General features: G+C 43.1%; 1 protein-coding gene across 1 annotated transcript in view; it reads right to left on the reverse strand.

Annotated features, from left to right (window-relative positions):
- Window positions 1–7,396: 7,396 nt before the first annotated feature.
- metrnla (meteorin like, glial cell differentiation regulator a) overlaps window positions 7,397–14,683 on the reverse strand; it is a 28,692-nt gene continuing 21,405 nt past the window's right edge. The window contains exons 3-4 of the mRNA XM_080209034.1: window positions 12,686–12,745; window positions 7,397–8,197 (exon numbers count right to left, since the gene is read on the reverse strand). Coding sequence (XP_080065160.1) covers window positions 7,881–8,197; window positions 12,686–12,745 — 377 coding nt within the window. The 3' untranslated portion in view covers window positions 7,397–7,880. The remainder of the gene's footprint in view (window positions 8,198–12,685; window positions 12,746–14,683) is intronic.

The raw sequence follows: 14,683 nt of genomic DNA on the forward strand, positions 1-14,683 counted from the left end.
TTAGATTGTGTAATCTATAATGGGAAAGAAGTTCATGGCAATGCCATGCCAGTTAATTTTACATAGGCTTGTTTATAGGAGTGAGTGATTTTTTGTATTGAGCAAAAGAGGAACATACTGTGAACTAATCCGCATTGTGTCAACTTTGATATGAAGCCATATTTTAAAAATATGTCAATAATGTTTTTCTTTTCATAAACAGAACATTTTACCAAAAGGGGGTTTGCCCTTTGAAACTTTCCTATTATACATTTCATTGTGGGGGAAGTTTCATTTTGTTATATTTATCAGTTTAATTTATTGCTTCCATTCTTCTGCCGCTCATTTTACTTTGAGAAGAGACTACTCTGTTGCCCTGTGCTTTTGTTTCAGATACTCCATTTTTGTTGTTCAAGGAAGTGCATGAAAGTTGTTGAAAGTTTTAGCTGTTGCACAATGTGTTCAGTCACAAAATCAGAAAAAAAGATGTTTCACAGATAAAAAGGAGTGCATTTGGTTTTAAAAAAAATCACTGTAAGGAGCTGAAGAGCTTGAATTAAAACCTGTTTATCGACAACTGAGGAACAATCCTGCCCTCAATCAAAATGCTGGTACCTTTTATGATCCTTTCAAAGATTCTCTTGGGTCTGATGTTGAACCAGGTCAGGTATGTTTATTCTGTGCCTCAGCTCGAGTGGAGGCTGAAGTATTTTTGCAAGTAGTTTTGTTTGGCAGATTGTTAATGATGCAATCGCGTTTTAGCAATGGTGCCATTAAGACCAGACCTAACATCAGGAAAAAGCAGACTGAAAGTAAATGATTGAGGTGCTTACTTACTACGGCACACACGGGCTCTTTTGTGAAGATCTGACCTCATATTTTTGCCCTTGCACCACTCAGACTCAATCCTGTGACTTAAAATGAATTGTTTTCCCCCACGGAGAGATAGAATGTTTATTAACATGAAGAAAGTGACTGTTGTATATAATCACTTCTTTTCCCCATGCCCCCACCCCACCCCCCCGCCAGCTTTCCATTTGCTAATGAAAACATTCTCGAATATAAACATTTTTCACAGACTTGGGACAGTGTGAACTCATGGCTCTCACTGACAGCATTAATATGTAACACCCGAAACACATCAGGGTTATATTTACTTTGAATTAAACTTTGAATTTTGTACTGCATTTTTGAAAGCAAAGGAAATGAAAAAGCTAATAAAAGGAGGAATGTTAAATATCTGAGGTAACATCCTTTAAAAAAGAAATAAGAATAGAAAATGATAAAAATTCACAGTAGGTCTAAGAACATCAGCAAGATAAAAATAAGCATTAGTATTTCGGGTGTAAGTAATTCAACTGTGAGAGTTCATTTTTGATAGTGACCACTCTTAAATGTCAACTTTTTTTTTAATCCTTCCAGGAAGAATGTTTCTGTCTTTTTCTAAATTCAATCTTGGGACATGGGCATCGCTGCCTGGCCAGCATTTATCACAGAACATCACAGCATTTATTGCCCATCCCTAATTGCCCTCGAGAAGGTGGTGGTGAGCTGCCTTCTGAAATCGCTGCAATCCATGTGATGTGGGTTGACCCATAATGCTGTTCGGGAGTTAGAATCCCTACAATTTACAAGGAGGACATTCAACCCATGGAGTCTGCACTGACCACAATCCCACCCAGGCCCTATCCCTGCAACCCCTCATATTTACCTTGGTAATCCCCTTGACCTTAAAGGGAAATGTAGCATGGCCAATCAACCTAACCCGCACATCTTTGGACTGTGGGAGGAAACCGGAGCACCCGGAAGAAACCCACACAGACACGGTGAGAATGTGCAAACTCCAAACAGACAGTGACCCGAGGCCAGAATCCAACTTGGGTCCCTGGCCTGTGAGGCAGTGCTAACCACTGTGCCACCGTGCCACCAGGATTTTGACCCTGAGATTGCGAAGGAACAGCAATATACTTCCAAGTCAGGATGGTGAGTAGCTTGGAGGGAACTTAACATAAGAACATAAGACCATAAGAAATAGGAGCAGGAGTAGGCCATCTAGCCCTTCGAGCCTGCCCCGCCATTCAATAAGATCATGGCTGATCTGTCGTGGCTCAGTTCCACATTCCCGCCCTCTCCCCATAACCCTTAATCCCCTCTCTTATCAAAAACCCATCAACCCGCGTCTTAAAAATATTTAGCGAGGTAGCCTCCACCACTTCAACGGGCAGAGAATTCCAGAGATTCACCACCCTTTGAGTGAAGAAGTTCCTCCTCAACTCCGTTCTAAACCGCCCCCCCTTTATCTTGAGGCTGTGCCCCCTAGTCCTACTATCCTTTCTGAGCGGGAAGAGTCTCTCCACCTCTATCCTATCCATCCCATTCATCATCTTATATGTCTCAATGAGATCTCCCCTCAAACTCTAACGAGTACAAGCCTAGTTTATTCAGCCTCTCCTCATAACTCAACCCCCTCAACTCCGGCATCAGCCTAGTAAACCTCCTCTGCACTCCCTCCAAGGCCAAAATATCCTTGCGTAAGTACGGCGCCCAAAACTGCACACAGTACTCCAGCTGCAGCCTCACCAATGCCCTATACAGCCGCAGCAAGACCTCCTTACTTTTATATTCAATCCTCCTCGCTATGAAGGCCAGCATCCCATTTGCCTTCCTGACCACCTGCTGCACCTGCAAGCTGGGTTTTTGCGACTCATGCACAAGGACCCCAAGGTCCCTCTGCACCGTCGCCTGCTGCAGTTTTTCGCCACGTAAGTAATAATCCTTCCTACCATTATTCCTACCAAAGTGGACCACCTCACACTTGTCAACATTAAATTCCATTCGCCATTTCCTGGCCCATTCGCCCAGCCTATCTAGATCCTTCTGCAGACTCTCCACACCCTCTGCACAATTTGCCGTTCCACCAATCTTGGTGTCATCAGCAAATTTCGACACCCTACACTCGGTTCCCTCCTCCAGATCATCTATATAAATGGTAAATAGCTGAGGCCCCAGCACCGACCCCTGGGACACTCCACTAGTCACCATCCGCCAATCTGAATAGCACCCATTGACCCCCACTCTCTGCCTCCTATTTGACGACCAATCCTCTATCCACGCTAACACCCTACCCCCAACTCCATGTCCCCTGACCTTCTGCAATAACCTCTTGCAAGTTTCTCATATATCTGCTGACTTTTTTTTCTGGATGGAAGTGGTCGTGAGTTTGGAAGGCGCTGTCTAAGCATCTTTGGTGAATTGCTGCTGTGCATTTTGTAGATAGTACACACTGCTGCTACTATTTTTATGACTTCTGGTAAAGTTGTGACCAAAAGCAGGCTTCAGATGTTGTGTAAAATGAAAAGATTCTAGCATATCCTGGCCACCATACATCTCTTGCTTCGAGGTTGGTGAGCTCACTACTTTAGCCGGCCTATTAATGTGTACTGATCCAACTATAATTACATATACAAATTGTACTGAGGTATTAGTCTGAGGTTGGTACCTGAAAACTCCTTAGCAGTGCTGCAGCCTCACATATCAGTCCTTACTTAATAACAATGAAACTCTGTCTACACACTACAGCAATAGTTTCTGACTGCTAATTACTTTTTAGTATCAGGAGGCAACAAAGGAAGTTTTCTGCTAACATTCAAAATAATAAACATTAAAATTATAAAGTGTCCAAACTTGTTTCTGCATTATGGGACTGCAGTTATACTTTGCTTGGTGGCACAGTGGAGAACTGCTGCCTCACAGCACCAAGGACCTGGGTTCAGTTGCCAGCTTGGGTCACTATCCATGCAGAGTCTGCATGTTGTCCTCGTGGCTGTGTGGGTTTCCTCCAGGTGCTCCAGTTTCCTCCGGCAGTCCAAAAGGTGTGCTGGTTAGGTGTGTTGGCCACACATCCTCAGTGTACCCAAACAGAACACCGGAATGCAGTGACTTTGTTGCAATGTGAATGTAAGCCTAGTTGTGACACTAATAAACATTAAACGTCACTAAGCCACTTAGGACAATTTTTTACTCAATCCTTAAAGTTACAAAGCCAGAATGGACTGGGCAAATCCAAATCCATTCCTTGCTTGCTCCAATAGTCATCATTATGTGGTATTGTGGGTCAGACAGGTCTTTGGGCAAAAGAAGATAAAAAAGAATGACAAAATAATAATTGAGCTGGAAAGAAAAAGATGCAAATACTCGAGGTCTGGCAGAGAAAGACTGGTCATAGCTTCTTGCTCAACAGTCTTTCTATTTCATACACTAACTGACAGGCAATATCTAAGCAGCATGCTCCTGCTATACTTTAATTGCAGTCATTACTGCTCATTTCCTTGGCTTTCCCTAGATTGGCCCTGTTTATAATGATGACACTCAGATGGTCTTCTTGGGAGATGAAATTTAGATCTTTAAGCTGAAAATCAGTTGGCAGCGTTGGTGAAATCTTCACAAGTACCTGCACACGTTGTAATTGTGAAAGTCTCTCAAACCACACCCTATGGGTTATTTTTAACTAGACGATGTTTCCTTTACTGTAATGTAATCTCTACAATTTGACTCAGAAAAATTGCAGGGTTTGTTTTTCCTTCTGTTTTCTTGTCTCTTGAATCTTTTATCTATAAATGGAGAGCCTGTTTGGTTTAGAAAGGTTTCAGAAAGGTTGATGTGACGGGTGTTTAACTGAGCTTTTATGTGACAGATTCGTAAGCTATCCTTTTGTTTTTAATCTTGATGCTCCCACAATGCTAATGGGCTTCACCAAAACAACCTGAAGCTGAGTAGGGAAAGCGGGTAAAAGAAGTCATATCAGCAAGTGGGGGAATGAGATGGAGGAGAGCACGGGGGGGGAGGGAGGGGGGAGATGGAGGAGAACACAGGGGAGGAGATGGAGGAGGGTAGGGGAGGAGATGGAGGAGAGTAGCGGGGAAGGAGATGGAGAGCACAGGGGAGGAAATGGAGGGGAATAGGGGAGGAGATTTTTTTTATAGAGTTAAAAAGAGGTTTATAGCATGGAAGCAGGCCCTTCGGCCCAACTTATCCATGCTGCTCTTTTTTATTTAACTACTAAGCTAGTCCCAATTACTCGCGTTTGGCCCATCCTACCCACGTAACTGTCTAAATGTTTTTTAAAAGACAAAATTGTATCTGCCCCTACTACTACCTCTGCCAGCTTGTTCCAGACATTCACCACCCTCTGTGTAAAAAATTGACCCTCTGGATCCTTTTGTATCTCTCCCTTCTCACCTTAAACCCATGCCCTCTATATTCGGGACAAGACGTTGAGTACTGAGCTGATCAATGCCCCTTATTATTTTATAGACCTTTAAAAGAGCAGTCCGAAGCCTCCTGAAATGTGAATATAGAGAGTTAGAAAGAAGGCTAACGTGTAGGACCTAGAAGGTAGTAATTTCAGGACTACTACTGGTGGCACGTGCTAGTGAGAGTAGAAATAGGAGGATTAGGCGGATGAATGAGATGATGGCCAGAATTTTACTGCAACAGCTGGACGATGAGGCTGAGTATGGGAGATAACTCCACTTGAGTACAGCAGGACCTAGGATGGCATATTCCTGGAGGTTGGTGGTCCTCCTTCCAGAACTGCCAGTTCAACTACAGGCCCAGCAGCTCAGCAGTGCCACTGCTAGCAAGGGCTAATTTAGAGGCTGCAGCTCTGAGGCAAGGATGCCCCAAGGCTGAAGAGCACTCAAGGAAGGATAATTGGGATTGGAAATTCCAAGCCAGCTAAGCCCCAGTTGTTTGAGCGGTGGGAGTGAGTGTTGGGGGACACAGGTAGTGCCATTTCCATGGGAGAAATGGAATCGCCACAATGCAGAAGGAAACCATTCGGTCCATTGAGCCTGCACCAACCACGATCCTAACCAGGCCCTATTCCTGTAATCCCACATATTTATCCTGATACTCCTCCCCTTGACACCAAGGAGCAATTTAGCGTGGCCAACCAACTGAACCCGCTCACATCATTGAAGTGAAAGAGGAAATCAGAGCACCCGGAGGAAACTTACACAGACACATGGAAAACATGCAAACTCCACCCAGACAGACACCCAAGGCTGGGAATTGAAGCTGGGTCATTGGCACTGTGTGGCAGCAGTGCTAACCACTGTGCCACCCCAGTGGAGTGACCATTGCAGGACCAAAAAATTGGTAAAATTTCAGTCACAGCAGAGACTGGAGATCAATGACATCTTACATTGTGTTTCACCCTGACCAGACTCTAACCCTGAATTTGCCTGTAGCACTGTCTGGATCCCTAATGTCCACCATCCCTAAATACTCCCTCTCTGCAATTGCACATGTAAAAGTTAGTGAGAGTCATAGGTGACATGCCAAATTCCCTTCATCTTCTGAGAAAGTAGAGGCGTTGGTGAGCTTTCTAAATGTTGGCATTGAGGGACCAGGTTGTTGGCAATTCTAATGTCAATGATTTTCATCCTTCCCTCTGCCTTAGGACAAACCATTGGCTCATGATGTTTCTCCCTGAAGCCATTTCCTTGGCTGTTGTGAGTGATGCTTTGCCATTGCCTTCCACTCTCAGGAGTAGGGAGAGGAGGCAGGTCTCCCTCAGCCTGAATGGGAATCCAGCCCGTGCTGTTGGCGTTATTGTGAACCATATGCTGGCCAACTATACAATGGAGCTATCCAGCCTCCAGTCTTTATGATCAGGATATGAAAACTTGGCCTCCTAGGACTACACCAGGGAATCCCATATCAGATTCTTGTGTATGCTACTGGGACAGGGGTGGATTCAGGAGAATCTTCCCTCTAGCCTGGGAGGAGAATATAAGCATCAGCAACTTGGATCCAAATGCAAGTTGCTTATCTTGAGGTTATTTTTTTCCACTCGATTTACTCTGCATGTGATTTCCACGTTGTCTTTCATTGCTATCACCAAACTGTACTTACATGGTTCTTTGTATGTGCCAACATCAACCGATCACTCCAGTGTCACTGTGCCAGCAAGCTGGGTCCTTTCTAAACTCGAAAGTCACTCATGCACTCAGCTCCGCTAATTATTAATAGAAGCATAGTGAGCTCGGCCTGAAGTAAGCTTTTCTGCTGACGAGCTTCTTTCAGGAGGCCAGATTAGAGCGTCAGTCACCAAGACAGACATGTGAAATACTCCATGATCTATTGGCAGAGGTCGATTGCAGGGCAGCGAGGCTGCTTGCCCCAGCCAAGCCGTGAACTCAAAACTTATTTATGGAGGGCGGGGGAGATCGAGTGACAATTGAGACCTGGATTCAAACTCGAGACCCTTTCGGATCAGGTGGACGACTACAGTTACCAGCATAATTTATTCTGTTCAGACATTAAGCACCAGACACATTTTTATTGCACTTTTTACCTTATCTAGTTTCAAATGTCAGCATAAAACCATTGATTGACAACGAGAGTCAGCATGTGTTTGATCCAGGGATAGATATTTCTCTGGAATGATTTTTATTATCAATTAAAAGACAATAACTGACTGTACATTCTCTCAGAAACATTCTGTCTTCATAATTTTCTATGGTAAGAAATACTCACACTGTACATCAGCTTCACAACAAAGCATCAACTTCTGGTCTTCACAACGGACATCTGTACAACATATACAAGTTTATGCTACATTCATGTTCATTAAGACATTGAAATTCATTAGTATTGATATTTTCATGGCAATCTTGAATAGCAACGGTCATTCTGAAGAGAAACAACTTAAGTTTCAACCTTTTTAGTTTAGCTGAAAATCTGTGGTGTTGCCTAGCAACACTGAGCTCTAATAAAGTGGCATAATGCTTAGTTCCATCAGTACCACATTCCAAATGCAGTGCACTATGGGATAGTGTTCTTTTCGCTCACTTCTCTTTGTCTAGATCCCGGGAATCAATCATGAGAGAATGGCCTCAATCTGTGGACAATTCACATGGATTTTCTCCTTTCTCCCTCGCTTCTTTGTAGATCCTTCTGAAGTCCTTGTAACGGGGTGCGCAGCCGAGTTGCACCTCCCCAAAGTGCATGCTGCCCGTGAAGAGGAAGTCCCCTTCGCCTTCCTTGACTCCGCAACGCAGGAGTGTCATTACGTGTCCCAACCATTTCCCGCTCTTCCCAATTGGCTGGAATGTTTTGCCCTTCTGCCTGTAAATCTTGTCAGCAAATATATCTATCGTCGATTCTTCCTGCTGCAGGTCATGTGACACCGAACGAATGCTTCCTCTGATCACTAGGGAACGAAAAGATCATGTTCTTTAATAAAAAGGCTGCATTAATAAAACATGAGGCATAAAAATAAGTCACGGATGAGGGAAAAGCCAGTTGCTTCATTGAAATGCAATCCACATTCTCCCAGTTTAGAATCAAGTTGCATTTTGGACATGCTCACTGTTTCTATTTCTATTTTTCCTGCCCAAAGCATTTCCAGGTGTTTACTGCTCTTTAATAAAGTCCTTCCTAATACCTGTTTCAAAAGTTTTTTCCACATTTAAAAATGATGTCCTCAAGTCAGTGGTTAGCACTACTGCCTCTCAGCGCCAGGGACCCGGGTTCGATTCCCGACTTGGATCATTGTCAGTTTCTCCCTGTGTCTATGCGGGTTTCCTCCGGGTGCTCCGGTTTCTTTCCACAGTCCAAAGATGTGTGTGTTAGGTGGATTGGCCTTGCTTAGTGTCAGGGGCACAAGGTAGATTAAATGCATTAGGTTATGGGGATAGGGTCTGGGCAGGATTGTGGTCAATGCAGATTCCATGGGCAAGATGACCACCTACTACACTGTAGCATTCTATGAAGTCCTATACTTTAAATGTTATTTATGCTATTCAATGGTTTATATTCTTTCTTAAAGATTGTGTTAACCTGCTTTTTCCTACACTGCAGAACTATTTTCTCTAATCAGTTCTCCGAGATTAGGATCAACCTTGTTTCCAGTTACATGCTCTCTTCAAAGCATCTAAACATTCCTTTTAGCACAAAGTCTACAAGGACAACTTAGTGCAAAGGACTGCAGCACAGTGACCAGAATTATATCCTGGTGACCACAGCTGTGATCTTAACAATCTGCTTCATAAAACATCATCATAAGCAATGACACTTGTACTCTGAACAGTTTTGGCCCCTTCATCTAAAAGAAAGATATATTACATTGGAAGTAGTCTAGAGAAGGTTCACTTGGTTATTACCAGTATGGAGGAATTTTCTTATGAGAGTTGAGTAGGTTGGGCCTGTGATCACTGGAGTTTACAAAAGTGAGAGGCGACCTTATTAAGATATATAGGAGTCACATATGGCTTGACAAGTAGATGCTGAGAGGTTGTTTCCCCTTGTGGGAGAGTCTAGGACCAGAGAACATAATCTCAGAGTCAGAGATCGCCCATTTAAGACAGAGATGAGGAGGAATTTCTTCACTCAGGGGATAGTGAATCTATGGAATTCTTTACCGCAGGGGGCTGTAGAGGCTGGATCATTAGATATGTTCAAGGTTGAGATAGACAGATATTTATTCAGTGACGGAATCAAGGATTATGGAGAAGAGGTGGGAAAATGGAGTTGAGGATTATCACATCAGATCAGTTACAATCTCACTGAATGCCGGAGCAGACTCGATGGGTTGGAAGACCTACTTCTGTTGCTATGACCTACTAGCCTGGTTAGACATCGAAGAAGCATTTGGAGAGAATTCATGAAGAGCTCTATGTCAAAGTAACATCTTTCTTCTTTGGGTGCAGTAGATGCAGGGGACAATAAATCAATGTTTGTCAAAAAAACTTTAATCATTTCCTGATTGTACGTTCCTGTATGTTCAGTACTTGGAATACTGTGTACAGTTCTGGTCACCCTATTATAGAAAGGATATTATTAAACTAGAAACAGTGCAGAAAAGATTTATTAGGATGCTACGGGGACTTGATGGTTTGAGTTACAAGGAAAGGTTGGATAGACTGAGATTGGGTTTCCTCTGGGTGCTCCGGTTTCCTCCCACAGTCCAAAGATGTGCGGGTTAGGTTGATTGGCCATGCTAAAATTGCCCCTGAGATGTGTAGGTTAGGGGGATTAGAGGGTAAATAGGTAGGGATATGGGGATAGGGGATGTGTGGGATTGTGACCAGTGCAGACCCGATGGGCCAAATGGCCTCTTTCTGCACTGTAGGGTTTCTATGATTTTCTATGAGACTTTTTCCTCTGGAGCATAGAAGGCTTGGGTTTATAGAAGTCTATAAAATAATGAGGGGCATAGATCAGTTAGATAGTCAATATCTCTTCCCAGAAAAAGGGGTTGGCTGGAAGGTGGGTTGCTAATCCTTCACCAGGGTAGCCAACAACCCGGCTTCCTTCACAGATCTGCCCGTTGCTGCAGTGGTTTCTTTTCTGAAGCCGAGGTAATTGAGATTAACAACGTCAAGTTCAACCCCATCACAAGGCCCTTCCCTTCCCTTCCCTGTCTAAAACTAGAGGGCATAGGTTCAAGTTGAGAGGGGCAATTTTTTCACAGAGGGTGGTGAGTGTCTGGAATATGTTGCGAGAGGTAGTAGTAGAGGCGGGTACAATTTTGTCTTTGAAAAAGCATTTAGACAGTTACATAGGTAAGATGGGTATAGAGGGATGTGGGCCAAATGCGGGCAATCGGGACTGGCTTTGGGGTTTAAAAAAAGGGCAGCCTGGACAAGTTAAGCCAAAGGGCCTGTTTTCATGCTGTAAACCTCTATGACTATGCTCCAACTCTGTTAGTTCTTGTCAAACACTACAGTTCAGTTTCAACAAAGAGCAGGATTGCTTCAGCCAGAATCAAGATGGGATATTGAGTCATCCACAGCACGAAGCCTAGGATACCTGAAATACCAGACTTCACGGATGTGGGCCCTGTCAACTCCCATCCAAACCGGATAGAAAACCGGCCGTAGGCATTTGCAGGATTTTTAGATGGCTGGAGGTCAAAGGGAATGACTGGGAAAGAGTTAGGATGGTAGAAGGAAAATCAGGAGTAGAGGTGGGGCCTCCTTAGCTTAAATATGCAAATTGCTGGTCCACAAGAAAAGAAAAAGAAGTTTTAAAATTGAAAGTTTCTTTATTAGTCTCACAAGTAGGCTTACGTTAACACCGCAAAGAAGTTACTGTGAAAATCTCCGAGTTGCCACATGCCTGCGCCTGTTCGGCCAATGCATCTAACCAGCACGTCTTTCGGAGCGTGGGAGGAAACCCATGGAGACACAGGGAGAACGTGCAGACTTCACACAGATAGCGACCTAAGCCAGAAATCGAATCTCAGTCCCTGGTGTTGTGAGGCAGTAGTGCTAACCACTGTACCACCACACTACCCAAATTCTAGATTCAAAGAAACCTCTTCTCGACAGGCTTAGCTTTGTTGCAGGGTTGGGGGGGGTGGGGGAGTGGGTTGTGGGGAGATGGTGGCCGTGACACATGTGGGCTCTCTCACCCAGCCTAGAAATAAGATTGTATTTGGACTGTATTGATACAAGATCCCACTGTGTTGTAGCTGGTATCCTGCTGGTTCGGTTGACACTGAGACAGATGAGAACAAAGTAGGATCAGTCGCAATGCATTTTAACTGCCTGTCACTCAGCTTCCATCAGAGGGAAGAGGTTAAAATACCCCTCTATATTACAGTGTCAATGGAACACAGTTAAATCCTTCTAAGTTCCAACCAACTAAGGAAAAAGTTCCTCAAGTGGTCAAAGTACATTCTTAACTCGGTTTTTTTTTGGTTATGTATAAATGAGAAGATTATTAATGTTTATCCGCTGTAGCTATATAATGACAAACTTCCAGCGCTGGCATTGTACAACCACCCAGCCCGAGCATTACACATGAGCAGGAGATATTTATACCAAATTACAGGGCACGGCAAGTGTATAAAGAGTAATGCGTGAATTGTGAGCTGGTATGAGAAAGGCAGCCCGTGAGCCAAAGTCAACCTCAAGCAAGATTTCGATCAAACTGCATGTTGGACATTAGCTTGCATCTGATTTTGGTCAGAGTCCAAATTCTGCAATTTAAATTGTTGATTTATCTGGACGACTTAATTAGCAATTTAACAGTCAGTGAAATGTGCTGATGATGCATTAAAAAAAACCATTAGACTGACCCAAAGACTCTTTCCTGGAGTTCCAATAAAGATACACAGCTAATTTCAAGAACTTTCTGTCTTTACATTGAGCTGGGTTCAAAGATCACAGGGTGACAGGACAATGCATTCCAATGCTCTGAAGGCCGCGTGTGTGTGTGTGTGTGTGTGTGTGTGTGTGTGTGTGTGTTTCTGTGTGTGTATCTCTGTCTGTGTGTACATTATGAAGCAGGAAAACAAGTTTCACTGAGCTGTGATGCAGCATTACCTGCACCCAAAGCCAACAGTTTAAACTGTGCAAGCAAAGTCCAAAAATCTTCCTGTCTTCTTTATTTCTCCTTCTGCAAGATGTTAAAGAAAATGCCCAGAGTTCACCCTAGGGAACGTCTGAACACACAATCCACAGCCCTTTTAAACTCTACGGCCTCTCTGTTCAACGTACAAAGGGGCAGACAATTACAAAGTCATCAGTCAAAACAAATTGTTATCAACTTGCTTAACAGTCGTCTTTTAAACCTGTTGATGACTTTTACCCATCCTATTTCCAGCTTGCCACTATTTCAATGCTCAATGTTTGGCATGCTCTAACACAGTGTTCTAAAATGAAGAGAAAAAATTGACTACAATTGCCCTTACCTAAATCGCTAGTACAGGCAGCGAGCAGGACTTCTGAATCATTGCATGGGCGACAAGAAGCTAGAAAGAAGAGAAAAATATATATTTAATCTCAAGCCTTTTAAACTTCCCTTTGCAATAAAAGTCTTTGTTAGCAGCATGCGCCACCTTAGCACTTCAAGAGTTACATCCAAAAGAGTGTTCTTGTAATGTAGTGAATAGTTGATCTTAGGTTTTACATGTTGTCATATTTTACCTCATAGTGCTGCTACTAGTGCAATTTTTCAGACAGACGGTTGAGACAGACACACAAACTCATTACTGCTGACCCATTATTCTGTTTTGGAAAACCCTAAATCCCAAATTTGTGCACAAAATTTCACTAGCATTGAATCAAAGAGCTGAAATAGTTCATTCAAAATGCTGTACAGATTTACCCTTATATGGTTTTTAAATGTCATCCCAAAGGACAAGGAATGCTTCAACTAGATGACTAACTGTAAAAGGCACAAAAAGAATCCTGAGCAGCTCTGTACAAGGGGAATTCAAAATGATTTACAGAAGTGTTTGTCTTCTGCCAAAGCTTCTTCTTTCTTCTTCTCAGGAAGTCCCTCAGCTCCGAAGATGGCTTTCTTCCACTCTGGTGTTGTGACTCCGGAGATGACTAAAAATCCAATACTGGCCACACCGGAAACTTCTCCTCTGCCCTCCCAGTAACAGCTTGCCATGATGAAGCCCTGAGGAGACAGCTTGCTCTTTAAGGAGTCTTGTGTCAACTACATGGACAATGTGGCCCACCCAATGTAACCAGTGCCTCAATGCTCAGGATGTGCAGGGTTTTGAGGTGGGATTGCTGGTGATACAAGACTATAAGACATAGGAACAGTATTAGGCCACTCGGCCCATCGAGTCTGCTCCACCATTCAATCATGACTGATATCTTTCTCAGCCCCATTACCCCTGATCTCCTTATTGATCAAGAGCCTATCTATCTCTGTCTTAAAGACAGTCAATGACCTGGCCTCCACAGCCTTCTGTGGCAAAAGAGTTTCACAGATTCACCACTGTCTGGCTGAAGAAATTCCTCCTCATCTGTGTTGTAAAGGATTGTTCCTTTAGCCTGAGGTTGTGCCCTCTGGTTCTAGATTTTCCTACTAGTGGAAACATCCTCTTCAGGGACCTTAAGGGGTCTGCTGTATGTTGTTCGTGCCTCTGACACATATAGATTGTTTCGTTTCCTAAGGGGCCATGTCACCATGTTGTCAGATTTTCAATCATGCTGTTGTGTTGCAAAGTGCACGTTTATTAAAATTTAATTAAAATTATTTGCAGCCATAAATGTAATTGTTGACACTGCAAAATCATTCCTTCACCAACCCCCCACCTCACACAGACAATAAAGCAGCTCATAGCACACAATACCACATGACAAGGGCTCTTAAATAATACTTAAAAATTGAAAGATATGATTCCTAATCTTGAGGATATGAGAAGGTAATGAAATCTTCAATGAGGGCAGCTATTATTTCCAGGATGCCAGGATTAATAATTCAAACTACGAAGATTATCTTCTCAACGGGACATCAGATTTAATCAGCTACTTTTACCAGATTTGCATTTATTAAACAGAAAAAGAATTCAAGAAATGCAAGTTTGTGATCAGTCGGAAGCATCGGCTAAGCATTACACACACGAATGAATAAGGATGGTGCTTTTTAACAATACAGAGAACGCAAATTCTTTCCAAGAGAATAGCTGAAGAGGTTTAAGGTTTTTGTGGTCAGCATTTTGTTCTGTCACTTGACCCAAAATATTAAACTTTTATTTCCCATTTCCTCCCCGTCTTGGAATCATGTCACTTGAAGGCAACCAAAGGCTTCTTTGCACACAATAGATAAAGAAAGACATTATGGATCTCCAAAGCATAGACACTTACAATTCAGAGCTATTTCAGGCATAATACAGGCATTGTCTGGAGTCCACATTGGATTCTGCTGGGGATTACTTTACGGATACTGA

The sequence above is a fragment of the Carcharhinus amblyrhynchos genome, chromosome 21 (genome assembly GCF_965287045.1).
Source record: "Carcharhinus amblyrhynchos chromosome 21, sCarAmb.v2.hapA, whole genome shotgun sequence".
Lineage (NCBI taxonomy): Eukaryota > Metazoa > Chordata > Chondrichthyes > Carcharhiniformes > Carcharhinidae > Carcharhinus > Carcharhinus amblyrhynchos.